The sequence below is a fragment of the Anolis carolinensis genome, chromosome 4, assembly GCF_035594765.1.
Source record: "Anolis carolinensis isolate JA03-04 chromosome 4, rAnoCar3.1.pri, whole genome shotgun sequence".
Lineage (NCBI taxonomy): Eukaryota > Metazoa > Chordata > Lepidosauria > Squamata > Dactyloidae > Anolis > Anolis carolinensis.
Genome location: NC_085844.1, coordinates 96,147,315 through 96,174,582, shown reverse-complemented (window position 1 = coordinate 96,174,582; position 27,268 = coordinate 96,147,315). Strand labels below are relative to the sequence as shown.

The window sequence follows — 27,268 nt, the reverse complement described above, 5'->3', positions numbered from 1 at the left end:
TACAGTATCTTATATTAATTTTTGCTCCCAAAGATGTGCTAGGTCCTATTTTCAAGGGATGTCTTATTTTTCCATAAATTCACATTTATTATTGAACCAAAAAAATTGAACATTTATTATATACTGTTCAGTAGTTGTCATCACAAACTAGCATGACCAGACAAACTGTGAATCCTATCAAGAATTTCTTGTTACTACCATTATTTCTATTTACAACAATCTATGGTTCCTTCCTTTTGCTAATCCTGCATGCTCTGGTATTCTGTTTGTTGGGCATGCTTCCAAACAAAAACTTTGCTAGGTCTTACTTTTGGGGGAGGCCTTACATTTAGCAATTCAACAAAACCTCTACTAGGTCTTATTTTCAGGGGACTTGTCTTATTTTTGGGGAAACAGGGTATTACATTATTATAATTGTATTACATCATTATTATATTTTATTATTATACTTATTATATTATTATATTATAACTAGCTGTGCCTGGCCACGTGTTGCTGTGGCTTATGGGAATCATTTGTTGGCCAAGTAGAAAAGCAGTGAATAGCCTCAAAAGCCTCAAAAGCCTAGCCATTTTCTTCTTATGGGAATCCTTGTTTGGTGAACTGGAATACAATGGAATAGGCTTGCGGCTTGGAAGGCTGGGTACTTGCGTTCTAGGGGAATGGTTTTTTGGGCTGCTAGAATTGCAATGAATAGCCTCGTTGCTTCAAAGCCTGGCTGCTTGCTACCTAGGGGGATCTTTGGTTGGTCAGCTTCAATAGTACAGAGTAGTATCGCTGCTTCAAAGCCTGGCTGCCTTCTACCAAGGTTAATCCTTTGTTGGTTTGGTTGAATTGGACTGAATAGCCTTGCAGTTCCAATGCCTGGCTGTGTTATACCTAGGGCAATCCTTGTTTGGTGAGCTGGAGTAGCACCCTCAATCAAAGAGTCGCTTTGAAGCCTGGCTACTTCCTTTGTAGGGGAATCCTTGTTTGGCCAGACTGAATTGCAATGAATAGTCTTGCAGCTTAAAAGTCTGGCCGCTTTCTACATAGGGGCATCCTTCGTTGACCAGGTTGAATGGGACGGAGTAGTCTCATGATTTCAAAGCCTGGGGGTTTTCTACCCAGGGGAAATCTTAGTTGGCCAGGTTGAACAGCACTGAATAGCCTTGCTGCTTGCAAGTCTGGCTGCTTTCTACATTGTGGAATCCTTGGTTGACCAGGTTGAATGGCAATGAATAGTCTTGGTGAGACAAGTATGAATGCTGCAATTGGTCATCTTGATTAGCATTTAATGGGCTTGCAGTTCAAAGCCTGGCTGCTTCCTGCCTGGGGGAATCCTTTGTTGGGAGGTGTTAGCTGACCCTGATTGTTTCCTGTCTGGAATTCCCATTTTCTGAGTGTTGCTCTTTATTTACTGTCCTGATTTTAGAAATTATATTGTTCTGTTTTATTATACCACAGTAATTTTTATACACAGTATTATATTTATAATCTTACGTTATTTACTTTGAATTGGATTATATGAGGCCTCATCTACACATCTGTGTAAAACCCACACTGAATTGCATTATATGTCAGTGTGAACTCAAGATAACCCAGTTCAAAGCAGATACTGTGGATTATATCAGCCTTGACATTCTGCGTTATATAGCTTCAAAGCCTAGCTGCTTCCTGCCGGGGGAAATTTTTTGTTGGGTGTTGTTAGCTGGCCCTGATTGTTTCCTGTCTGGAATTTCCCTGTTTTCAGAGTGTTGTTCTTTATTTAGTGTTCTGATTTTAGTGTTTTTTTAATACTTGGGAGCCGGATTGTGCTTTCATGGTTCACAGCAACACAATAATTATAATAGTATAAATAATACTAATCATGATGACTTTGATAATAAACACTACTTCACTCCCTTCTCAGTTTCCTTGCTGGGGAAAATACTTTGTTTGGAGGTGTTAGCTGGCCTTGATTATTTCCTGTCTGGAATTCCCCAGTTTTCAGAGTGCTGTTCTTTATTTAGTGTTTTTTTTAGAGTTTTTTAATACTTGGAGCCAGATTGTGTTCATTTTCATGGTTCACAGCAGACATAACAACAACAACAACAACAACAACAATAATAATAATAAAAATGAGCACGCAAAGATACTGTGGGACTTCCGAATCCAGACTGACAAAGTTCTGGAACACAACACACCAGACATCACAGTTGTGGAAAAGAAAAAGGTTTGGATCATTGATGTTGCCATCCCAGGTGACAGTCGCATTGACGAAAAACAACAAGAAAAACTCAGCCGCTATCAGGACCTCAAGATTGAACTTCAAAGACTCTGGCAGAAACCATGTTAAAACAGATGTCTATACATTTCTAAATATTTACCAGATATTTTTCCTGCATAATAAAAATGTAATATCTTGTGGTCAGTTAAATTCTGATCTGTGCTGTTCTAGAGGAATTCATGACAAGTGACCCCCCCCCCCCCGAAGCATTAAGAAAGCAACAGAACTCCTCATGTGGCCATCCATGTTGTAGAAATTGTACAACATGCACACACACATTCTGTATCTTATTTTTCTAAAAAAAAAACAACACATGAGGACTGAGGTTTTTTTTACATTCAACCACATGATGAAGTGATTTTATATTACTGTTTCACTAGATTTCTGATTCACTAGAGATTCCCTACATATCTACAGATAACTGAAATGAATGAATCCTACCTGGGTCTCAACAACTTGAGATTACTAGTAGGCTGATGCAAGGAAACTGATGAAACCATTGATCGTATCCTCAGCTGCTGTAAGAAAATCGCACAGACAGACTACAAACAGAGGCACAACTATGGAATTCCGCTGCTTTCAGAGTGTTGCTCTTTATTTACTGTCCTGATTATAGCGATTATATTGTTCTGTTTTATTATACCACAGTAATTTGTATATAGTATATATTATATTGATAATCTTATATTATTTGCTTTGAATTGAATTATATGAGGCCCCTTCTACACAACTGTATAAAATCCACACTGAACTGGATTACAGTGTTTCCTCACTATTTCGTGGTTCACTTTTTGTGAATTCGCTGTTTGGCGGTTTTTCAATAAACTCTAAAAGACTAATATTGTTGTGGCTGATAGGAGAGATAACACCAAGAGCGATCCTTTGAAAGGCTGAAAAGTCCGGTTTATTATTTTCAGCTGAAGACTCTGGGGTGGAGTTTCATCCAAAAGCAAACCAGAGCCCCAGTCGAGGCATTGACATTCTCTTTTATACATTTCCAAACAAAGAAGCATGCTTCTACATACATCTCATCATCACTTCACATGTCAACATACATGGGCATAAATATGCATGTATCAGCATTTTTATATCTAACCACTCTAACCAGCCTGTAGCAAGTTACAGATACTAAGAGAGATCTGTCAAGAGGCCTACTCTTGACTTGTCAAGAGGGAGGGAAGTTCGCTCTCCCTCCATTAGGAAGTTCGCTCTCCCCTTCTCTCCCTGTCCTGCCAGCTTGTGCATCCCTAAGAATCTAACACACAGACAGAGAGAGTCTGATTTTTCTACATTTCAGGGCTTCTAATGTGCATACAATATATGTATGAAAATCTATATTTTCCAATTCCTTATCATAAATCATAAAAAATTACAATTTACAGCCTAAGGAAGGGTGGAAGGAGAAGCCAAAGGTAGGGAAAAGGAACCCAAGCGGCAACCGGAGGAGAAGGAGGCGATTTATCAACACATGATTGATTGATAAAGACTTAAAATAGTGTATAACTACTAAATTAATGTATAAATATTAAAATAAATATAGTGTCCCTATGTAAAGGAGTGTAGCCTAAAAGACCCAATTAATAACGAATAGATGTCCCAAATAATAAAAAATAACTGCCACCGATTAGTGGAAATGCAGCCACCACTGTGTGTGAGAGACACCTTTAGATGATAAAAGTGCTCAACCACCCAATAGCTCAGAGGAAGCCTTTTAATTTATTTGGTGTTAAAATGGTAGCGCAATTGTGCTGAGGGAGTCTATAGATAACAGAGTCTTTGATGTAAAAAGAACAATACCAAGTTTATTCAGGCACAAGCTTGGTGGTTACAAAAGATGTTTCACTTAGAGGTATTCTTATTAACAGTTACAATACTAGAATAAGATGAATCAAACTCTCTAAAGTATCACTTCTTTTACTTAAAGTAGTTAAAACCTCTTCCTCTTTCTTCTTCTAAATTGTTACTTCAATGGACCTCTGTGAGTCCAGCTGGGATTGGTTCCCAAAATCTGAAACTTGGGACTATTCAGTGACTTCAAACCACAGTCACCCCTGTGATATACTATCACAGATTCTCTGTGCCTTTCCAGGACACAGACTACATTAAATAAGTCACCAAACTTATTTAAAACCGACTCAAAATGAACAATTGAGTCTCCTTGATCCCACCAACCTGGAATCAATCTTCTCTGTGCCTCATCAGAGCACAGGCTGAGGCTTCACTTTTAAAAACCTCTTCACTTCTCCTCGGCAGATGGCTCCGCCTACATCTCCATGGCAACTGCCTCAGAGGAGAGCCACTAAATGGCTGCTGCTGTCTCACACCTACCCAACCAAACCACAAGCACATAGTTAAACACAACAAACATGAATAAGAAACTCATACTTCATTGCACCCTACTTCGTGGATTTTCACTTATTGCGGGTGGTCCTGGAATCTAACCCCTGCGATAAGTGAGGGAACACTGTATATGTCAGTGTGGACCCAAGATAACCCAGTTCAAAGCAGATACTGTGGATTATATCTCCCTTGGCATTTGGGGTCTCTACATTGTCATATCATCGAGTTCAAATCAGATAATCTATTCTATCAGCAGTGTGGAAGAGGCCTAAGTGAGGCCTAACTCTGCCTGTCACCATTGTGGCTGAGTGGGTTGCTAGGAGACAAAGGGAGCGGGGCCTAAAGAGAGGTGTTAGCTGGCCCTGATTGTTTAATGTCTGGCATTCCTTTGTTTTCTGAACGGTGTTCTTCATTTACTGTCCCAATTTTCGGGTTAATACTGGTAGCCAGATTTTCAATAATAGGGAGGAGGCACTGGGGTCGCTCCCTGGGAGGGGCCTATGTCCTCTCCCAGCATGAAAATAACACGATTCTCTATCCTTTCTTTCTCATTGAACCAGACTGGGCCACAGCAATGTGTGGCTGGGTACAGCTAGTAGCTTTATAAACAAGCTTGGTATCCCCACAATGTCCCAATCCTTGAATTCTGCTTCATTTGAAAAAGAAAATGCTGTTTGTAGAGCTTAAACAACGTCGGTTCTTGTGGAGAGGTGGCTGCCCAGGTAGTGGAAATGGCCAACATTTCCTGACGTTACACCATTAAACTTTATTGAAGGCACCACTTTAACTGCCATGAATCTATGCTATGTGATCCTGGGAGCTTTAGTTTTACAGAGTCTTTCACCTTGTTAACCAAAGAGTGCTGGTGCCTTGCAAAAGTACAAATCCCATTATTCTATAGCATTGAGACATGGCAGTGAAAGTTGTGCCAAACTGAATTCTACAGTGTAGATGTAACCTGTGTTCAGTGAAAGGGCCCCATGAGAATAGTCAAAATATGTATGTAGGGGCTTATATACCAGAAATACTCCTATATATACAGTGTGTCCATGCCCGTAAATGTCGTAGAGTGGCAGCCTCAAGCATTTAATACAGTACAACATATCCTCAGGGCTGGAATTTTCAGTTTTGGAGATATAGGTCTGGAAAAAAATCCCCCCTCTAGGTATTTTTAGGTCCATCAGTGTGACTCTTTGCTTTTCTTTGGCCAGAAGCTCTTCATTTCAGTAGGGTTCACTATTACCTGGTTTCACATACCCACACAATATCCAAGAACATATCCCTTGCAGATATGGCAGTTGTATTGTACATTAAAACTTTTGGCCATTTGTAAAGTTACCCATGATTATTTTAATAGAACATTTTAAAAACTAGCATATCCAGGGCCCTTTTCTTCTAGAAACAGTGTCTTGTTGACATGAATGAAGCCACCTGTCTTGAGAAGACTGCTATTAAATTAAACATACGTATTTCATCTAAGGAATCATAGACAGGATATGCTCTTCTCCTTCTTCTGCAAGATACATCCCTGAGCTGAAGAAAGGAAAAATGAGCAAATTCACTTCATGCTAACGGTAGTTTTTGGGTTATGACATAATTTAGCTGAACAATGCAAGTAGGGACCTGAATCCAGGATATATGTGCAATTTCTGAAAACCTTTATATGGTTCTTGTTGAACAGGTAGATATAAATCCTCCACCAACAAGACCATGTTATTTTATGCATACTTTACAATTAAATGCAATTTGTTTCATTGGAAGAGCTTAAAGCAAACTGCAGACACCCATGGATTTCAGTGGAAGAGCTAAAAGCAAACTAGTTAATCTGAGTTGTACAAAACCTTTCTGTGGTTTTTAAACTGGCTGGTGCAGAAGTAATCGGGCTTTTAAGTTGGGATGATTAACAGTTTTCTAGATCAGGGCTTCTTAAACTTTTTCCAATCGTGATCCCCTCTCCGCTTAAGTAATTTTGACATGACCGCAGGTATGTATGTATGTGTGTGTGTGTATATATATATATAACAGTTATAAAACCAAACAGTAATGATAACAAACCAGCATTTGAAAGGCTTGCTAAACTGTCTGATTTTCCTTTTTGTGGCGTTCAGCTGAAGCATCTTCTGCAGAGTTCACTATAAAGACTGCATAGCAGATTTATGTAAATGTCTAAAACAATCACTAGATGGAGTTCAGAAACCTTTTGCTGTTGCCATTTTTGGGGGTCCCTCATCATTGAGCTAAGGGGCCCCCAGTTAGGCCAGGGATCCACAGTTTAAGAAGCAGTGCTCTAGATGGACCTGGAATGTACCACTAGTTGCACTGCAGTGCTGAGGAGAGACCATCCAAAAACATCTAGTGCAGGCATCAGCAAACTTTGGCCCTCCAGGTGTTTTGGACTTCAACTCCCACAATTCCCAACAGCCAGTAGGAACTGAAGTCCAAAACACCTGGAGGGCCGAAGTTTGTCCATGCCTGATCTAGTGGGTGGCAGTTTTTTACTCTGAGAGAAGTCAATTTAGGTACTTATTTTGTAAGTCTAGATATATGACAATAAATTGGACTAGTGTAGAAATGTCCCTTTACAGGTCATATCATCTGCAGAGACTGCTTATAACCAGCCATCCTAGAACAAGGAGTGTAACAGATGTGCAGGGAGAATTAACCTTTTCTTCACTGGCATAGAATCCTAGAGAATAATCTTCCTCAAGTCCAATGAAACATCCTTTGGACCTCCTAAAGTCGGAGACCTTCCTCAGACTGAGCTAGAGAAATAATGTCTAGGAGAACTTTTCCTTGTCCAGAACAATGATTTTCCAGTAGCAACAGTGAGTAGATTGTGTCAGTCTTGATCATAAAGTCATAAATATACGCTCTTCATGATTTCCCTTCTGTGGAACAAAAAAAGACCCACCATAGTCTCCAGAAATTACAATCTGCCTATCCATGTTATGGTTCTTTATTCAAAGGATTATATTGCAACCCTGAAAAAACAAAATAAAAGCTAATGTTTTAGCAGCTCCTTCCTTATTTTAAGTTCTTTCCACATTTATAGAAATTTACGGAGTTGAAAAAGATAATAGCCAAGTGTTAAAAATGAGTGGCAATTCTCTAGTGCATAAATGACAGGAAACACTTTGATCATTTTCTACAAACACACACCAGATTTATTTTAAGGAAATCAGCATGTCTCATAACAGTAAACCATAAAAGCCAGTATTATTTTGTTCCTTGGCTCGGTTCAGTTTTATAGCACTTTACAGTCAGTAACAAAGACACAGAATCCCAATCATGTGACAGTTACAAAAAGAGATTGCTCAAAGTGAGGTATTTCCTTTAGGAAATTAGTGAATAGTATAGTACTGGTATCAGGTCAGACTGTATAAACTTGTGACAATGTACAAAATAATAGTAACAACATTATTTGAAAGACTACTTCAAAGTCAAGACGACAAAATGAAACATTTCAGCACTGAAACATGACTAGACTTGCACTGTTGGACTGGTTCACAGTGCTAACATGATATCATAGCTTAAGAGGTGGGATAAACAGAACAGATGGTATCCTGTCCTCATCCAAGCATTGGTTTGTCAGCAGAAGAAAGTTGGGCGTTTTGCTTCAAATCCATCTAGCTCATGGACGTTCTTATGTAGAATGTACTACGTTTATAATGAACAAACATGTACATGTACACAACAGAAATCAAGTGGCAAAAGTACATTTGCATCATAAATAATATGGATTTCACATTTTTTAGCTTAATCAGTACAATATAATCATGTGTCCTACAACGCAAAGATACAGCATTAAAAAACTGTCCCCAGAAGTAGACTGTTTTTCTCTTTGTTAAGAGGCTTAATTCAGTAGCATTGATTGCCATGGAATGTATAACATTGCTGTAACTGTTGCTGAAGTCTAACTCATTGATTCCCTCATCAAGTACTGCAGTCTGGAAATATATATTTTCAACTCAGCAATGGTTATTATTGGTCCAGTTAAAGATCTACCATACAATCCTGTACATCTCAGCTCAGAAGTAAGTCTCATTGAGTTTAATGGCAAATACTCCTAGGTGAGCATGTATAAGATAGTTGCTGTTATGTTGTTGTTAGGCAGTGATCTACATTGGGTACAGAAGTAGCAAAGTGGTCTTGAAAACTACTTACTTTTTTTTTAAAAAAGTTTAGAAATGTAGTAATGCTAGACAAAATGTATAAACAAGTCGCCCCAGTTTGAACTGAAACATGCAACAATTGTAGAAGGTTTTTTTTAAAAAAAAAATCTCAATTAGTGATTCAATTTTGTAATGCTTTCCTCAAAACAAATACTTGTTATCAATGCCTATGGAATTAGAAAAAAGATATAAAAATGGTGCCACTACAGTGATCTCGGAGATAGTTTTAATCAATTGCTGTAACTTGGAAGTTATAAAGTACTTCATACAAAGCTAGTAAATGTATAGGTTCACTGTTATAGTTGTCCAGCATTGGTCCTTAAGTTTTACATTTCTGAAATGGTTTAGGGGAGCTAGCTTCATAATAAAGTTCTCACACATAACCACCATTACTTCAACCGCCTTAATCACTTACAAGTAACCACAGAAATAAGGTACAACCTTTATTTATATCCCGTCTTTTTCCTGACATGGGACCCAAGGTGGCTTGGGTTAATGTAAACAGAACTCAGTTTTATTAACCACAACTATCTGAATCCATTCAAAATAATATATTTTTTTAAAATCCCTTTCTTTTTTTAAATTAAAGAAACCTATACTGGCTTGTTATATACTTCATCTCCAGGAGGAATCTAGACTGATTTTCAGAGTTTGAGACAAGATATGTGGACAATACATGCTTTGAAGGTTTTGTCCCTTCATTGTCTGAAATGCAGGACTTTTAAATGTTTGATGCATGGTCAAACATACATTTCAGTTCTTTTCTACCATTATAGGTTGTGAAATAATTTCTAATATTAGGTATTTTCTGTTTCTAGCTGTTTGTCATCATCAATATAACTTCAATGTTGCTCTCATTTCTATGTTTGAAGTACTGAAAAATATTTTGTCTTCAAAGAGCTATTTCTAACACACCCATATTTTGTCAATTCATTTTATGTTGTACAGAAGCTCCATCCACTCACCCAATGTCATTTCTTTAAAAAATGATTTAATTCCCTTAACCAAGATGTGTTTGCAGGTGAATCATTGTATCAGTCCTGGTTTGTTTGTTTTTAAAAAAAATTGCAATAGAGGTATTTATTTCCTTGTTTTCTGCAACAGTAAAACTGAAAATACACATATCTACAGAAGAAGAGGTAGTTGCCAAACCTGGAATAAAAGCTACATATGAGAAAGTGTCTTTAAAATTATGGTTCCCTTGTCTGCTTTAGAGTTCATGCTATCAAAGCCCTGGACCATAGTCTTGAGTTTTTGCTACAAAATTCTGAAGTCAAGACAATTAAGTCATCCACTGCTGAAGTTCAGTGCCAAGCTCTAAAAAAAATGTAAAGCCAGGTGACTAGAGACCTCTCTCTTAGTTATAAAAATATGCAAAGGAATACAATGGAAAGTTATAAAATATTAATAACTTCTGACCATGCAGAAAGCCCATTGCTAAAAGCCTCTCCACTTCCTGCAGTTTAGAGGGATAGAGTGGGATGATGGTAAGGCAGGACTGTGTATGAAAGAATACTCCATACCTACCTAAAAATCTTCCTTCTTGATAAAATTTAAATGAACCCAAACTAACAGACTTCAGAGAGTTTTTATTGTGTGATAAATTAAGTCAGGAATGAAATAGTTTGTGAGTGCATTCCAAAGTCTGATCTGGAGTAGTGAGTTCTTCATGTTGTTCCATTTTGATGTGGTTTTGATCTGTGGGACTTAAAACAATTTTGATTTCAGTTTGCGTTTTGTTGATAGGTTCCTGTTCACACAGTAAAGGCAGGCATAATGCTCATTTGCGCACCAAAAGGTAGAAACCCATAAGATAAGTATGAAGAGCTCTGTATCCCTACCATTTAGACAAGTAGTAGTATAAATAGGAAAGCTGTAAAAAAAGGTCTCTTGAATAGACAGTGAACTCTTTTCTTAAGTATAATTTTCCCTTTGAATTTTTAGGGGTAGAATGTTTCCTCTCTACCAAGATTCTCACATTCAAAAGAAAAGCCTGCAAATAATTGATCACTGCTTGCTTCTTTTTATGGTTAAGAAAAGCTGAAACACTTACAGCTTACAGACTTTGCCGATGCTGCATTCATTGCAAAGTGTATAACAAGGATGAGAAACCACAATCAGAGAAATCTCTGAGGCAATACCAAGAAAGCAAGGAGTTCTAAAGTCAGAGAATCTGAGTCAAATCTATGTTCTGAAGGAAATCCTACATAGCTTTTGGATTTTAACCAATAGACAATGATATATCCTGCAATATTACACTTTGTCATGGACTGCCACCTTGGCATCTTTATCCGGATGCCAACAGCCTTAAGTAGCAAGCCTCTAAAAGAGGCTTCAAAAAGGCAAGAGCAGTGAAGGAGATTTAATCCTTCTATTTTGCAAGATAATCTTCATGCCCTTTGTTTACCTCAACTGATTTTGCTAAGGTTCTTAGTAAGAGGCTTGAGTAGGGAAGCAACATTAGAATTTTAAAAAAAATCTAATTGATACTTTGTGGTGTAAAGTAAAATGCAGTTTCATTTATAGCAATATCTGTCCTAATAATATCTACTAGGACGGAAGGAAGAGGAGGGAAATACATTCAGATGGTTTAAGGAGATGGCTAAATTTACAGTTGCCTTTCCTCTTCCTTTGGAGAGGTTGTGTACTCAGCCATCTGCTACAAACACTGAGCTTGGTGCTCAGCACTTGTCATTCAGAGTGGGATCATGTGTGGGCTAAGCTTCCACTGTTAACTTCCATTAGTGACTTCAAGGATCCCTCTTTGGGAGTGGGGGGTGAGAACTTCCATGGACTAAATTGGGCATTTCCATTGAATAGATCAGACCCGGAGGACAGCAATCAGACGCCTGAGATTACTGTTTAAGGTCATTTGTCACTTTCTAGACAAACTGAGGATCAAGCTTAAGGGGTAACAGCTCTCTATAATACCACCTTGTTGTCATGGAGCCAGATCCCAGGGCTGAATTTCCAAGCCCTGAATCTGACTTCATAACATAAACAATCCTGCAAGCACCTGGCGGGAGAAGATAAAATGAGCCTGGGAACTCAGGGTTGAAAGTATAAACAATTATAATTGATGTAGTGTGTGGGAATGGTAGTAATGTGATCCAGGGGGTGGGATTTGATGATGATATTTGCGTGTGGTATTACGTTGCATCAGAAGTGATAAAATTAGATGTATGTAAACATTAGGTCATTCTCGACTTTTCCAAAGTCATGTATTCTTCAATAAAGATTGGATTTGAGAGCAGCTATCTTTGATCTGCGTTCAGACTGGTCCTTTGAAGTGAGCCTGACATTTAAGTCGAGAATCCAGTTCTCACCCTCCTGCGGAATTCGCAGTGAAGTGATAATGAGTGAAGAAGGAGATCAAAGCCCAAATGGGGCAGGGAGGCCTTTGCAAGGGGCCCGGCCGAAGAGAGAAGAGACGCTGCAAGCCATAGCTTCCTCTACGGGGTACCCCAGGCCGAACGGCGTGACCCAGAGGATTCCCAGGGGAGGAAGAGGCGTCTCTGCGGCTGCAGAAACCAGTTGGGGATCTGGAGGAAGTATGCCGGAGACCGTGGCCCTGCGGTTATCCATCCTGGAAACTAATTTATCCAGGCTGTCGGAAACCGTGGGGAGGTTGGTGCCACTATTGGAAGAGAATCTCCAAAAGGAGCCCATCCGATATGGCGCCGAGAGAGAGCCAAGTAAAGAAGGAGATTGGAGCCAGAGGGGCCAGCGAGCGTCAACGCAGAGTCCCGTGGCGGCAAGGGACGAGGGAGATGAGGAATACTGGCAGGAGCTGGAGTTCCGAGACAGAATGGCGCGCGAAGTGGAGCGCCAGCGAGCTCTGGGAACTCTGAGGCCGCCATCTCCAACAGAGCTCCCAACCCCCCGAATGGGCGTCGGGGTGGAAAGGCCACTGGGGCCAGGGATCGGGTCCAGTGGATTTGCAGACGAAGGCGGAGAGGAGCGGGGGATCCAGGAAGAGGAGGAGGATGTGCCGTACGACGAGGAAAGGCGAGATGAGGGGGCTACAGCGAGGCCAGTATGCGGATGGGCGGAAGGGCCGACAGCGGCGGCAGACTTTCGGGAGCCGCGCAGAATGACCACCGGAGTGGGGCGCGGCGTGTTCCAAGGGGCCGCCCGAGGAAACCTGATGCAACCCTTCCCCATGCCTCCCAGACAGCATCAACGGGCCGCAGAATGGATGCCAAGAAGGGAAGATCTCAAACTAGAATACGGAGGGGAATCAGATGAACTGAACTTTTTTCTAATTAGCATCAGAGGATACATGGAAGACAATGCACACACATTCCCCTCCGAAGCAAGCAGGGTTCGAGCCATCGGCAACACACTAAAGCGAGGAGCAGCCAGCTGGTATGTGCAACTACATGCCAGACGCGACCCATGCCTGAGGTCAGTGCCCCGCTTCCTCGCCGCACTGGAAAACCGGTTCAGAGACCGGCTAGAGCAATTGAGGGCTCGAGACCAGCTGAAAGGAATAAAGCAGAGGGACAAAACAGTGCCCGAGTACGCAGAGGAATTCCTCCACCTCGCGGAAAGGGTACCAGAGTGGTCTGAAGTGACCAAAGTGGAGTTATTTAAAGAGGGACTACGCCCCGAGATTTTCAGCTGGGCAGCGCACAGAGATGACCCCGAAACGCTCCAGGGATGGATTCAACTAGCGGGGCGCGTCGAATCCACCCTGGCCCAAGTAAAGCGCTTCAGGAGCAGCAGCGGCCAGCAAAGACCAGTGGCGAGAGGTCGAGGAGAAACGAGGAAGCAGGAAAGACCCGGAGGGAGGCCGGGGATTCCCTCCAGAGGAGACGACAACAAACCTAAACCGGGATGCTTTGTATGTGGGAAGACGGGCCATCGGGCAGCGGAATGCTGGGCCCGGAAGGGGGAGCCGCCAAAACCCCCAAAGCCCAAGCCAGCAACCGGGAGGCGCGCGGAAGAGGAGGTGCAGGCCCCAGAATCTTCAGGAAAACTGGTGAGTCGGGACAAACGCATGATAGTAGTGCCAATCTGCCTCTCGGGGCTAGAGAATCGGGCCACCTGCAAGGCATTTGTGGATTGTGGTTGTTCTAGAAATATTATAACTCCGGAATTAGCAGGAGCGCTGAAATGCCAGCAGATGGCGCTTGACTCCCCAATTGCATTTTCGCAGCTAGATGGATCAGTCGCTGCTGGGGAAGTATCTACAAAGGAAATACGGGGGGTCCCATGTAAAATAGGCAAATGGGAAGGAAGAATATCCTTTGTGATAGCCCCTATTGCCACATACCACGTAATATTAGGGATACCATGGCTCGAACAGGCAAATCCTGAAGTAGATTGGAGAGGAAAGAGCCTAGCATTCAAAGAACAGCAGACGCAATGGGAGATAAGCAAAATTGCAGAAGAGGAGGACGAGGAAGATGAAGCAGGTGAAATAGACCCACAGCTATTGCCACCTGAATACAGAGACTTTGTGGATGTTTTCAATCAGAAAGAGGCCAGTAAATTGCCTCCCAAAAGGAATATAGAAGTAGAAATTGAAATAACCCCAGGAGCAAACTTACCAAAACCAAAAGTGTATCCCATGTCTGTGCAGGAGAAGGAGGAATTGAGGAAATATATTGATAAAAACCTGGCGCGAGGCTTCATTAAGCCATCCAACTCTCCTCTCGGGGCCCCAGTGTTATTTAGGAGAAAGAAAGACAACTCCCTACGATTATGCATTGATTATCGAAATTTAAACGCAATTACTAAGGACAATAAATACCCTATGCCCTTAGTAAAGGATTTAATTACCGTATTGAAGAAAGGGAGCATATTTACTAAACTGGATTTAATTGAAGCGTATCATAAATTAAGAATCAAACCGGAGGATACTTGGAAAACTGCATTTTCCTGCGCATTCGGCCATTTTGAATATAAAATTTTGCCTTTCGGTTTAAAAAATGGAGGCGGTTGCTTTATGCAGCTTATAAATGAAATACTACACCCATTGTTGTACAGAGGGGTATTCATATTCCTTGATGATATCTTGATTGTGAATGAAGATAAGGAAAAGCACGTAAAATTGGTCCGGGAAGTTTTGCAGAGACTAAGGGAAGCAAAGCTGTACGCAAAACTGTCCAAATGTGAATTTAATAAAACTCAAATTGACTTTCTGGGGTATCGGATATCTCCAGAAGGGTTAGCTATGGATCCAGCTAAAGTATCAGATGTGAAAGAATGGGGAGTGCCTCAAACAAGGAGGCAATTGCAATCATTTCTGGGGTTTGCAAATTTTTACAGACCCTTCATAAAAGGCTTCGCGCAAATAACCGCACCCCTTACTGAACTTTTAAAAACAAAAGGGAAAGGGGAGACAGCAAAAGTGAAAGCTCCTGGCGCCAAACTGAGTTGGACGCCAGAATGCCAAAAGGCATTCGAAACCCTAAAAGAATGCTTCACAGAAGGACCCATCCTAAAACACCCCGATATCAGGAGCCCTTTCATAATCCATTGCGATGCCTCAGACTGTGCGTACGGGGCAGTACTATTGCAAAAAGATCAAAATGGGAACTTAAAACCCTGTGGATATTTGTCCCGGAAGTTCAGCGAAACTGAAAAAAGTTGGCCAATATGGGAAAAAGAGGCATTAGCCATATTAAAAGCCTTAGAATGCTGGCGACACTTCCTCGAAGGAAGCGGAATCCCATTTGAAATTTGGTCTGACCATAAGAACCTCCAGTATTTAAAATCTCCTAGAAAATTATCTCCCAAACAAATTAGATGGGCGCAATACTTCAGCAGATTCGATTTCCAATTAAAGTTTTTTCAAGGGAAGCAGAATGTCTTGGCAGATGCTCTTTCACGCATGCCTCAACACGAAGGCACAACCACAGCAAAAGAGGGGACAATATTCTCTGACAAGCAATGGGGCTTAGCTGTCAGGACAAGCGCACAAACCCAAAAGGAGAACACGGCTTTTGTTGAACTCGGCGGGGAAGATAATTGGGGAAATGAACTGAAACAGTCTTATGAAGGAGATCAATGGATCGCATCCAACGCAGAAAAGGGGGAGCAGAAGGGGGGATTTTGGTTTGTAAACAAGAAACTGTATATCCCAGCAATATTAAGGATTAAGATTTTGCATCGTTTTCACAACAACCAGAGCGCTGGTCATACAGGAATTACAAAAACAACAAAGGCAATAGCAAAACATTGTTGGTGGCCAGGAATGAGGAAGGACATAAAGAATCATGTTGTTCAATGTGATGATTGTGCCAGAAATAAATCGAGAGGAGGGAAGCCTATGGGATTATTACAAACGGTAGCGGAACCTACCAGACCTTGGGAATGTGTAGCTATGGACTTTGTGGGGGAACTGCCGGTTAGTAAAGGACATCGTTATATTTGGACAGTATTAGACCTGTTTTCTAAACAGGCCCACTTTATAGCGCTGACGAAACTACCATCGGCCGAGAAACTAGCTGAACTGTACATAAATCATATTTACAAACTGCATGGATGTCCCAGTAGAGTGGTCAGTGACAGAGGAGTACAATTCACAGCAAAATTTTGGGAAAAATTCTTGGAAATGCTAGGAGCAGAAAGGAGTCTAAGTTCTGCTTTTCACCCCATGACAAACGGGGCGGTAGAACGTACTCAGCAGACGCTTGGGCAGTTCCTTCGAATGTACTCTAACATGAGACAAAATGACTGGTCTAGGTGGTTGGCTTTTGCGGAACTAGCTTTTAATTCGACTATACATTCAGCAACAAATAAAACCCCCTTTGAAGTAGTTTACGGGTATGAAATACAGCCTTTACCCCAGTTGCCAAGATGGACAGAAAATGAGGAAACAGAGGCAGGGAAATGGAAAACGCAAATGCTAGAATGCTGGAGTCAAGTGACTGCATCCTTAAAGGAAGCACACAAAAAGTATAAAGCGTTCGCAGACAGAAAGAGGGTGGAAGGCGATAAATTAGATAAAGGAGATCTAGTGTGGTTAAGTACCCAAAACATCAAATTGGGGCTACCTTCAAGAAAACTGAGCCCCAAATATATTGGACCATTCAGAATACAGGGTGTTATCAATGAAGTAACTTTCCAGTTGGCATTGCCAAAAAGTTTAGGGAAAATACACCCAGTATTCCATCGCAGCTTACTGAAAAAGTATATGGGGACTTTGGACAAAATGGACACATAGAGTTATTGTTTGATTTGTTTCAGAACTATGATGAAAGAAGAACCGAAGAGGAGGACGAAGAAAACGAGGGCGCCATGTCATGGAGCCAGATCCCAGGGCTGAATTTCCAAGCCCTGAATCTGACTTCATAACATAAACAATCCTGCAAGCACCTGGCGGGAGAAGATAAAATGAGCCTGGGAACTCAGGGTTGAAAGTATAAACAATTATAATTGATGTAGTGTGTGGGAATGGTAGTAATGTGATCCAGGGGGTGGGATTTGATGATGATATTTGCGTGTGGTATTACGTTGCATCAGAAGTGATAAAATTAGATGTATGTAAACATTAGGTCATTCTCGACTTTTCCAAAGTCATGTATTCTTCAATAAAGATTGGATTTGAGAGCAGCTATCTTTGATCTGCGTTCAGACTGGTCCTTTGAAGTGAGCCTGACACCTTGTCATCTGTATTTCTGTAGGTTGACAACATTGGCAAACTATGTGTGTAAAACTTCTCTTCTCTTGGGAAAGTAGCCTGTGTTATCATTAGATGGTTAATAGAAACAGTCAAGTCTCAGAAATAAATATAATTATGCAGTGGTGAACATATGCAACTGGAAGACAGATCTAAAAATGAAGTTATTTTATACCATAGTACAATAATATAACCAGCAAAGTATAAAGATATAATGAAGAAGAGACTGAAAGGCCTAATCCAATTGCTACTCTCAACTGAGTAGAATCGAAGGGAAGTGTGTAAGTTCTGACTCACTATTCAATAAGGGATTTAGTTTAAATCTATTCTAGTTTAGACTACCAGTTGAATTTAGGGCAAAGTAATTGTGTTTTATGACTTTGCAATGTTCAGGTCTTCTAAATGTTATAATCAGAAGAGAAAAAATAGATGGAGCATATTTTGGACTATGACAATTTCAGGTGGAAAGAGGACACAGTAATATTTTTTGGTATACTAGTGGATGTATCACTATTATGGAAAGGTTAGGTTTTAAGTTACTTCAATTTCTCATCTTTGGACATTTTTAGATGGGAGATGCAATGAAATGTCTCATATTATAATGTAAATTTTAGCTTCTATCTGAATATTTTAATATAATAATAATAATAATAATAATAATAATAATAATAATAATAATAATTTTATTTCTTACCTGCATCTTCTCTTGATGGGTTAAAACATCGCTAAAAGTGTCAAAAATGAAAAATTTCTAGTTTGTCAATTTTCCTAAATAGCAATGTAGAGGCCAGGAAAAAAAAGGAAAATGTGTTATGTATAACCTAATATGGGCTTCCACTGGATTAGATTCAGTGATAAAGAAGACCCACTACAATAAGTGATCTACCATATTATTAAAGTTGGACATAAAATATACACTGATTTTGCTTTCAAGATGTTTTGGCACCTTAAAAGCTTTCAACTGTTAGTGTACTAATTGGTCCTCATGTACCAGCTGCACTTAACACACAATGAACATTGTTATGCAAACCTACCCAGAAGCATGATCCTAATTAACTAGCCTAAAGCTCCAGATCAAACTTGTGACACTCCAGATGTTTGGGCTTCCAATTCCCAGAAGCCCTAGCCAGCTTCTCCAATGGCCAGGAATTCTGGGAGCTGACATCCAAAACACATGGAGGGGCACAAGTTTGATACCACTGATCTAGATTTTTAATCTTTGCCAAGCATTTTTAGTCTGTCTTAGTGGTGTGTATTGCATCTGATAGTGATAAGTAAACTAAATAAACTGCAATAAGGAATAAAGCACATCAAATAAAATAAACAAAGCAGGCTCCATTAAACAAATAATAAAAGGTTAGGTAAAGGTTTCCCCTTGACATTAAGTCTAGTCGAATCTGACTCTAGGGGGGTGGGGCTCATCTCCATTTCTAAGCTGAAGAGCCGGCGTTCTCCGTAGATGCCGCCTAGGTCATGTGGCTAGGTCATGAGCACCGTTATCTTCCCGCCGAAGCAGTACCTATTGATCTATTCACAGCTGCATGTTTTTGAACGGCTAGGTTGGCAGAAGCTGGGGCTAACAATGGGAGCTTACCCATTTCCACGGATTTGAACCGCTAACCTTCTGGTCAGCAAGTTCTACACCTTAGCGGTTTAACCTGCTGTGCCACCGCAGCCCCAAACAAACAATGCCTAAAGAAAAATCTGCACAATTCTAACAACTGAAATGGTCTCTATGCCGAAATTATTTGCCGAAATATATCCAAAGATTATATTTACTTACATTATGTTATACAGGCAAATAACACAAGCCTTTGATGAATTTTCCCCACAATATAGTAGTTTTAAATGTATTTTTGGGTGCTAAATATTTTAAAAAATACAAAATGTCATTCCTCACACAGTGCTTTCACAAATTTGATAATCTTATATATTCAGTTATTTCCCAATTTTGATTACATGTTGATGTTCCAGTGTGGTTTGTTTTAATGGTTGTTAATAGATTTTGTGTTTCATATCAGTGAATTAAAGTGTTTTAAAAGTCTAATAGACTAAAACCTTTCTTAGCATTTACTCTTTACTACCTAAAGAACTCTTCACCACATAGGTAAGGTAAAGGTTTCCCCCGACGTTAAGTCCAGTCATGTCTGACTCTGGGGGTTGGTGTTCATCTCTATTTCTAAGCTGAAGAGCCGGCGTTGTCTGTAGACACCTCCAAGGTCATGTGGCCAGCATGACTGCATGGAGTGCCGTCACCTTCCCCCCGGGGCAGTACCTATTGATCTACTCACATTGGCATGTTTTCGAACTGCTAGGTTGGCTGGAGCTAACAGCGGCCGCTCCCGCCGCTCCTGGGGATTGAACCTGGGACCTTTCGGTCTCCAGCTCAGTGCTTTAGCGCACTTTGCCACCGGGGCTCATCACATACTATAAAATAAAAGCTGTACATGATGGAACAAATCTGTTGTTATTTTAGGATTTAGAACACAAATTCCTGTATACCCAGCTTGCATTTTAAAAATATTTTAATAACCTTCAATTTTGCAGGCCTATGTTATTCTTTTGAGCATTTTTATCATCACAATAGTTTTATACCTGGGCTAACCTTTAATAAGAGGGGGAAATGCTAACAGATGAAGAAATACATTTTGTGTATTCTAATATAATAGTGTCCATTTCAGGAATATATCAGAATGAACAATTATCCATTATGTTTGAGCTTTCATTTCATTATAGTTCTATATACAAAAATGTGTTTTTAAATATTCACTTTTTTTACTATTCTTTCACTGCCTCAAGAGGAGTCAATTTTATTTTCTTAAAAAGTTTGTGTCTGCTGAGGTTGTATTTGAGCTAAAAGGTAAGTCCCAAACAAATGTCCAGCTCTATAAATTTGTTCCTCATTAGATGGGAAAGCAATACGCTGACTTGGTATATACAGCCTAACCAGGAAATTACAAATGACAAAAATAGTACAGTTTGAGGCTATGCCAAAGATGAAGTGTCAGGGTGGGATCTACTTGTGCGTCATCACCAGAATAGCTGTATGCAAATAACACACGATTAAAGTTCAAATGATGGTTTTCTGGGTTTTGTTCAATCTGAATCACATCGTGCCAGATGTCAGCTTTTCAAATAGGCTTTCGAAGTCAATATGTATGAATAAATAAAAAGGAGAAGGCAGCAAGAAAAGCGGAAGACTGCATTAGAAATGGTAACATTTAAAACAGGAAGCCAGGGCCCAGAGATTTCAAAACCTGAACAGGACTGTTTCTGACCAGGGCTTTTGGAGGTCTTTCATTCATAGGGTTGCCAAAAATCAAAGCTGACCTACAGACACATAACTCTGATAAAAAAGAACATAATCTTAGGCAGCTTGCATTTAAGGGTGAAGCTATTTTAATATCAAATTTATATGATATTGAAACAAAACAAATTCAAAAGATTAGGCACTGGCTTTTAGAAAACAAGCTTAAGAAGGCATCAAGAGATGTGCAGAAAGATAAATGAATGATAAATTGTTGGAAGAAAATGATCTGACAAAGTCAGGGAAACTAATCTTGGAAACAGTCCCACAAGCAAGCTTTCTCACACTTCACAGCTTGGGGAAGAGAACATCGTCCTGACTTATGAGTGACTCTTATGTAGTTAGACCTCTGGAGAAAAGGCTTTCAGAGAAGAGTTAAGTGATGTGTCATAAGTCCTGGGCTTAGTCATCACTGTTTTGCTCTTCTGAGGAATTTAATGAAATGGAGAAGCAGTACAGTTAGAGGTCAATAAATATGTTTCCTTTTTGAGACTCTCCTGCATCGTTAACCACTGTTTTCCTATTCTAAATATAAATGCTATTCTTGGCTCTATAAAATGTTTAGAAAGTTCTTTGTGCTCCTTTATGAAGGATTCTTCTTATAGGGACTGGCATAGACATTAAGGATTTTTAGATATGGAGAATGCATTCACCACTGATAGGCTGATGTAATGAACTAGACAATGGTGACAGTGGAGCCCCCTCCTCCTTCCACAGCTGAACTTGAGAGGCTTTCCCACTTGCTCTACTATCATATGGTACTTATATATACCAGAGAATGGTACTAGCCATAACTGTGTTGCCAAAGCGTTACACCAGCAACTATTTCAGACTTCTAAGATAAGATACATGTGGCATCTACAGCATGGAATGTTCTTGTTCAAGGTACCATCCATATTCAGTTCCATGATACTCCATTCCCATCTTCTCCCCTTTTTTGTTTTGTTTTCCAAGACTGTAAATCAGCAGTGGGTGGATGGGAGCATCCCTACATGTGTTTTGTTTCTTGTGTGCAGATAGCATCTTTCTGGCTATGTTTAGCTCAACAATCAGTGAATTCATTCCCTATTAGAATGTATGATTAAAAATAATGAAAGGTGGTTGGAATTCTGAGGTTTTTAAAGTCAGAACGTATTAATTTGGGAATACAATCTCAACCTTCAAGTTCAAGGACCAAAACTTTGCTGTGGCTCATTCAGCTCACTGACAGGGAGAAAAAAACCAAACTCACATATAAAGTCTTAGATAAAATTATCCTAGGATTAATTTCTGCAAATGATTATCCATGCTGTCATGAAGCTCAGTCTATAACTCGATTTGGCAATGTGAGTAGGAGGGTGGATAAGCATCATTCTAGGGTTTACTCAATAGGCAGTCTATTGAATATAGACTTCATCTGCTCTTTCCAATTCCCATCCTACCCATATAATTTCCAAATAAAGGATATGGTACACATTTTGAATTCTGTATAGACATATATAGCCATATAATATATAGTTTCTATACAACTCTGAATATCTGCCTGATGAGCTGGGCAGTGGGGCTATTTTTCCCACTTCTGCCAATGCATCTGCCCACTCTTTCAACCCTTGCCTTCATTCAACAGGGAGATCTGATGGGGAAGTCTACTCGCATTCACTTAAAAGGCAAGCCGAATTTCCCATATGGTTTCTATTAGGATCCCTGATCAAATGGAGTGCTTGACTCATGTTCCCAAAGATCCAAGCAGAACACCCAATCCTGCTGCTCAACACAAAGGGTCAGGGAATATTCCAGAGGCATTCCATGAAGAAAACTGCAGAGTTATTCTTACTCCACATGTCTCACAAAACCAAGACTGGAGTCTAAGCAACTTTTCAACAGCAAAAAGTTTCAACTTGATAGCAGCCAACAGCCATCGTGCTACTGCATGTAAATAGTAATATTGTAAGGTTTTTAAAGTCAATGAAAGATCCTACATTAACATTAATTTAAACAACAGAGGGAAGTATAAAAATGCTGTGACCATAATTCAAGTAGGACTCTATATTATAGTCATCATCCCACAAACAATTGGAATTAATCAAAAGCTGTTCCCACTAACAGCAGAAGGACTGAAGTGATCATAACAACTCTTTTCAAATAACAAAAGTAGTGTTGGATTCTTTGGTCCGTATCTTGATATACACTACTTTACCAGCTTCACCAGGACTATTTGCATGAACCTTCAGATTTGGAATAGTTTCTGGTCCCTTTATGCACAGCAAATAGGACTTTTGTCTCTTTAACAGAGCAGGCATGTAAATAAACACTTCATTTAGTTTACTTTAGAATATTTTGTTTAATTTAAAATAAAACTCCATAAAATTTATTTCAGTCTTTATGCTAGTTCTCCTAGAGCAGTGATTCAGATGCTTTGAACGTCAACTCCCAAATGGCACAGTTAACTTGGTCCATGATTTGGGATTTGGGAAACTGAGGTCTAAAACGCCTGGAAGTCCAGAATTTAGGAACCACTGCCCTAGAGGCAGGACAGGTATCTGGGTGTAATTGCCCCAAGGGAGGAGGCTGCTTTCAAGCAACTGGAAGAGGCCTGCCATTAGCATATATTATGTGGTACAAGTGGAAAGCAAGGATTTCAATTGTACTTCCACAGTGCCCAATGCATCTAACCGTAACTACTACTGCTTTCCTACTGTGCATGCTAAGATGGTTCATCCAAGAGAGAATTGGAGAGGAAGTGCCAAAGCATTTGGTAGCTAAATTTGAACAGTGTGCTTGATTTTTCATGGATGACACTGATCAGGTTCAACTTGATTTGGATTCCAGACTTGGGGCAACTGACATTGAAGTAACTCTGTCAAGTATTTGTCCTATTAAATGGAATTCTTTTCAAGCTTGCAGATCTCTAAAATATGGACAACACAAATGGAGTGTTGAAGGCTATGTTATGTTTGTGTGATCCTTAATTTTCCTGGCTGATAAAATCTACCAGCACAGAAGTAATGCTGGAATTAAATAGTAATGTCTCTTTATAGAAACGGGTTGTCCCTCCTGCATGATTTTATTCTGTACCTCATGTAATTCAATATCTATATGAATCTGCTGGGAGAGATCATTTGATACTCTGAAGCAAGGTGCTATCAATATGCTTATGATTCAGCTGCACTGCTCTTTGTCACCTAACAGCAGAGAAGCAGTTAGTAGCGTAACGTGTCTGGATTTGATAATTTGAAATTAAATCCTAACAAGACAAATATGCTGCTGATTAGTAGAAAGTTTGAATAGGAGAATGAGATTCAATCTACTTTAATGGGGTTCCCTGAAAAACCAATTAGGTTTTTATACTCCAGTCATGCTTCTTAACCATGTGCTATCTCTGGACATTCAGCTGACAGAAGTAGGAAGAAGTCCTTTTGTACAACTCCATTTAGTGTACAGCTGCAACATTTCCTGAACTGACAAGATTTGGTAACTGGAATCCATGCTTTAGCGGTACTGTGGGTCTTCATGATCTACATCTCCATGGGTCTACCTTTAATGAGAAATTCAGAATGCCATGTAGGAATTGGAGAGAGAAAGGAGGCAAGGTATGTAAACGCCCAGAGACTATGTCAGTTAGTTCATGAAGAACTTAACTCTGCTTCAATGTTATATGCAAAACAGGCATACCTCTTACTAAAGCACCATTACAAAAGCAGGGAAAAATAGAAAAGCAGGATTACATCTCTCTGAAAATTCAAAAAGCTGGAATTTTAAACCTTTTTGGATAATTTTAAGGAATATTTTGGATTTCTGGTGTTAATAAATGTTTATTTTATGCCTGTTCTGTTTCTATTATGAATTACTTTGTTACGTGCAAAAAGTCATATCTTTTGAAGCTGTCTTTTAAAAAATATATACCTTAATTATCTTTGTCTAGTAAATCCAAATGGAACATCAACCAAAGAAAAAAGGAAATGACTAGGGCTGTGTATATTCTGTAATTAGATTCATTATTACAGAAATCACAATTTGATCCAGAATTCAACATGCAGAGAATTTGACTTTCACTTTTTAATTATGTGTTTCTAAACCTGAAGATATATTTTTTGGGTTGGCATAAGGGGATGAAGAAAAGTTATCTAAATTTCCAGGAATCAGATCCATGTGTTTCCTGTATTCTTCTTTGTCTTTGCTAATGTACTGACAAAGCAGCCCCATGAAATATTTGGAAATCTGATTAATATTATTTATTTTAAAAATTAAATTCTATGGAATCTGAATTACGGAACTGTAATAACTTTAGCACAGATTGCATACAACCCAGGAAACAATTCCCCATATCCATATTGATGTTACCATAGACTGAAAGACCCAAAAAATAATAAAAACAATTCCTTAGTTGAAACTTTTTTTTGCATACTTTTCTTCCTTGAGGAATGAAATGAAATGAAAAGAAAGGGTCCAAGCCACACTTGCCTTGCTCAGAGGATAGCTGTCAACCGCTAGCAGTCAACAGAGCCATCCATGTGAAAAAGAAAAGCAAAACTTGACCCCTAAAACAATTCCCTAAATAGGGATAACACTAATCACCGAAGTGCACTTGACACCATAGGAGCTACAGTATTCTTTACACATGCACACTTTGTAGGACACTTTGTACATGGAACTAAACAATGGAATATAAATACGCAAGCATCTTCTTTTTAAGTACAGAAATTAAAGTTCATTTACATTCTTTACTTTCCAAGATACTGATGGAAAAACAATACCTTCCCAACAGCAAGCCTGAAGATGCTCATTAATGCAGTAAAATCATCTACACACCCACACACTCATACATACATTCACGCACAGGCACCTTTCTCTCACATCCTTCAGGTCATATACAACTGTGTGACTATGAAGGGCCCAAGACAAACATACTCCTCTCACCAGAAGAGGATAAGGAAATAGTTAAAATTAATCCAGTTTCTTCTGTAGACGGGTTCTCCTCTCTTCCACAGTTTCTGGACTGAAATCTGTACAGAGCCCATTGGGGGCAGGAGCTTCCAAAGAACTTCCAGTCTCCATTTGATCAGGATATAAATATTCCTCAGCAAAGTCTGGATACATTTCAGTAAACCTGTGAAAGTCATCTAGAAACGGGCAAAAGAAAGATACTTATTTTAAGCACATTTGACTGAATTTTCAATAGACACTGTCTTTTTTGTGAGGGAGACGTACGATTTTTAAAATCTCTTGAGTAATAAAGTTATTACATAATCTGGATTGAATCCAGTTTTGACCATATTTAGAGCAGCACTGAATTCAAAGCCCTGGTGCAAATATTCATAACCCTCAGTCCCATACAAATGTTCTTCATTGTCTATGGATGTAAAAATCAATCTGCACTCACCATACGTAACTTTCCCCCTTCCTTCAACATCTATAGCTCTGAAAAGGTTTGCTACATTAAGGTCTGCAACACCCATTGCGGTTTTTAAAATGCAAGTTAAGTCATCTTCTGTTATAGTGCCATAATCTGATTGATACATCTGTTAAAAGAAAAAAATAGTAAATATATTATTTGTTTTTCTCGCAAAGCAACATATTTAAACTAGTTTTGTTACTAAGGTAAGATGTAGGGCTAAAGGTTTCTCCAAATCAATATGCGATTCTGCTCTCCAATAGCACATTGCTTTTCCTGACCCAAGCCCAGTGGAATATTTTTCTTCCTGACAAATAAACCTTGTGCTTCCATGATAATAGCTGTGCTGATGTATGCCACTTCCCTCTCCACTTTAGAATGTTTAAGTTTTGTAAATTACTCTATTATTTGATAGTGGATTATCAGATCTATTAATACCATTTATTAACTGTATTTTCACTACAAGTTGCATTCAAAGGTGATGAGAAAGAAAAGCATATACTTAATACAGATATAAATGCCAATGAAAATAGTAAATTCCAGTTTAAAAATTACTGTCAATATTCCTATGGATAATTGCTTAATTATTTATACACATAATAAAAATGAAAATATGTATGTGTGTGGCTGGGGTGTCCCACTTACAGAGATAAGCTCCCACTTCCGAAATAACTATAGCTCCCACTACTCAAGAGACACCAATGGCTCTCCCTCCAATGACACTGCAGGTTATAGAGAGTGCCATGAACATGTCCAAGAGCCCTGCCAATGTCCTCCTCAAACACCATACTGCCCACCACCCAAGTAAAGGCTTTCATATGGGGACAATTTCATCCTAGGATTTCTGTTTTTCCTCCACCAGACATCCCAGTGCTTCTTACTCTCTCCATTAGTGTGGAATTTGCATGATCCTGCCCACTGCCTCTCCCATAACCCTTTCCTGTTATTTTCTATGGCACACAGCAAACAGAGGAATTGGTCAACAACTGAACATACTAGAGAGGTTTGGGGAGAATTCACCATGATTTATAGGAGTTGTAGGTACTGGGATGTATAGTTCACCTGCAATCTAAGAGCACTCTGAACTCCATCAACGATGGAAGTGAAACTAACTTGGCACACAGAACCCCCATGACCAAAAAATGCTGGAGGTCTTTGCAGGGTTTTATAGCCTACATCCAAAACCAAAATAATGATG

At 39.6% G+C, this 27,268-nt stretch overlaps 1 protein-coding gene across 1 annotated transcript in view; it reads right to left on the bottom strand.

The window, feature by feature from the left end:
• Positions 1–7,721: 7,721 nt before the first annotated feature.
• The window catches only part of lpcat1 (lysophosphatidylcholine acyltransferase 1), a 73,469-nt gene continuing 53,922 nt past the window's right edge, over positions 7,722–27,268 (bottom strand). Inside the window, exons 13-15 of the mRNA XM_016992948.2 lie at positions 26,059–26,197; positions 17,375–25,798; positions 7,722–11,694 (exon numbers count right to left, since the gene is read on the bottom strand). Of these exons, the coding sequence (XP_016848437.1) occupies positions 25,623–25,798; positions 26,059–26,197 (315 nt within the window). The 3' untranslated portion in view covers positions 7,722–11,694; positions 17,375–25,622. The remainder of the gene's footprint in view (positions 11,695–17,374; positions 25,799–26,058; positions 26,198–27,268) is intronic.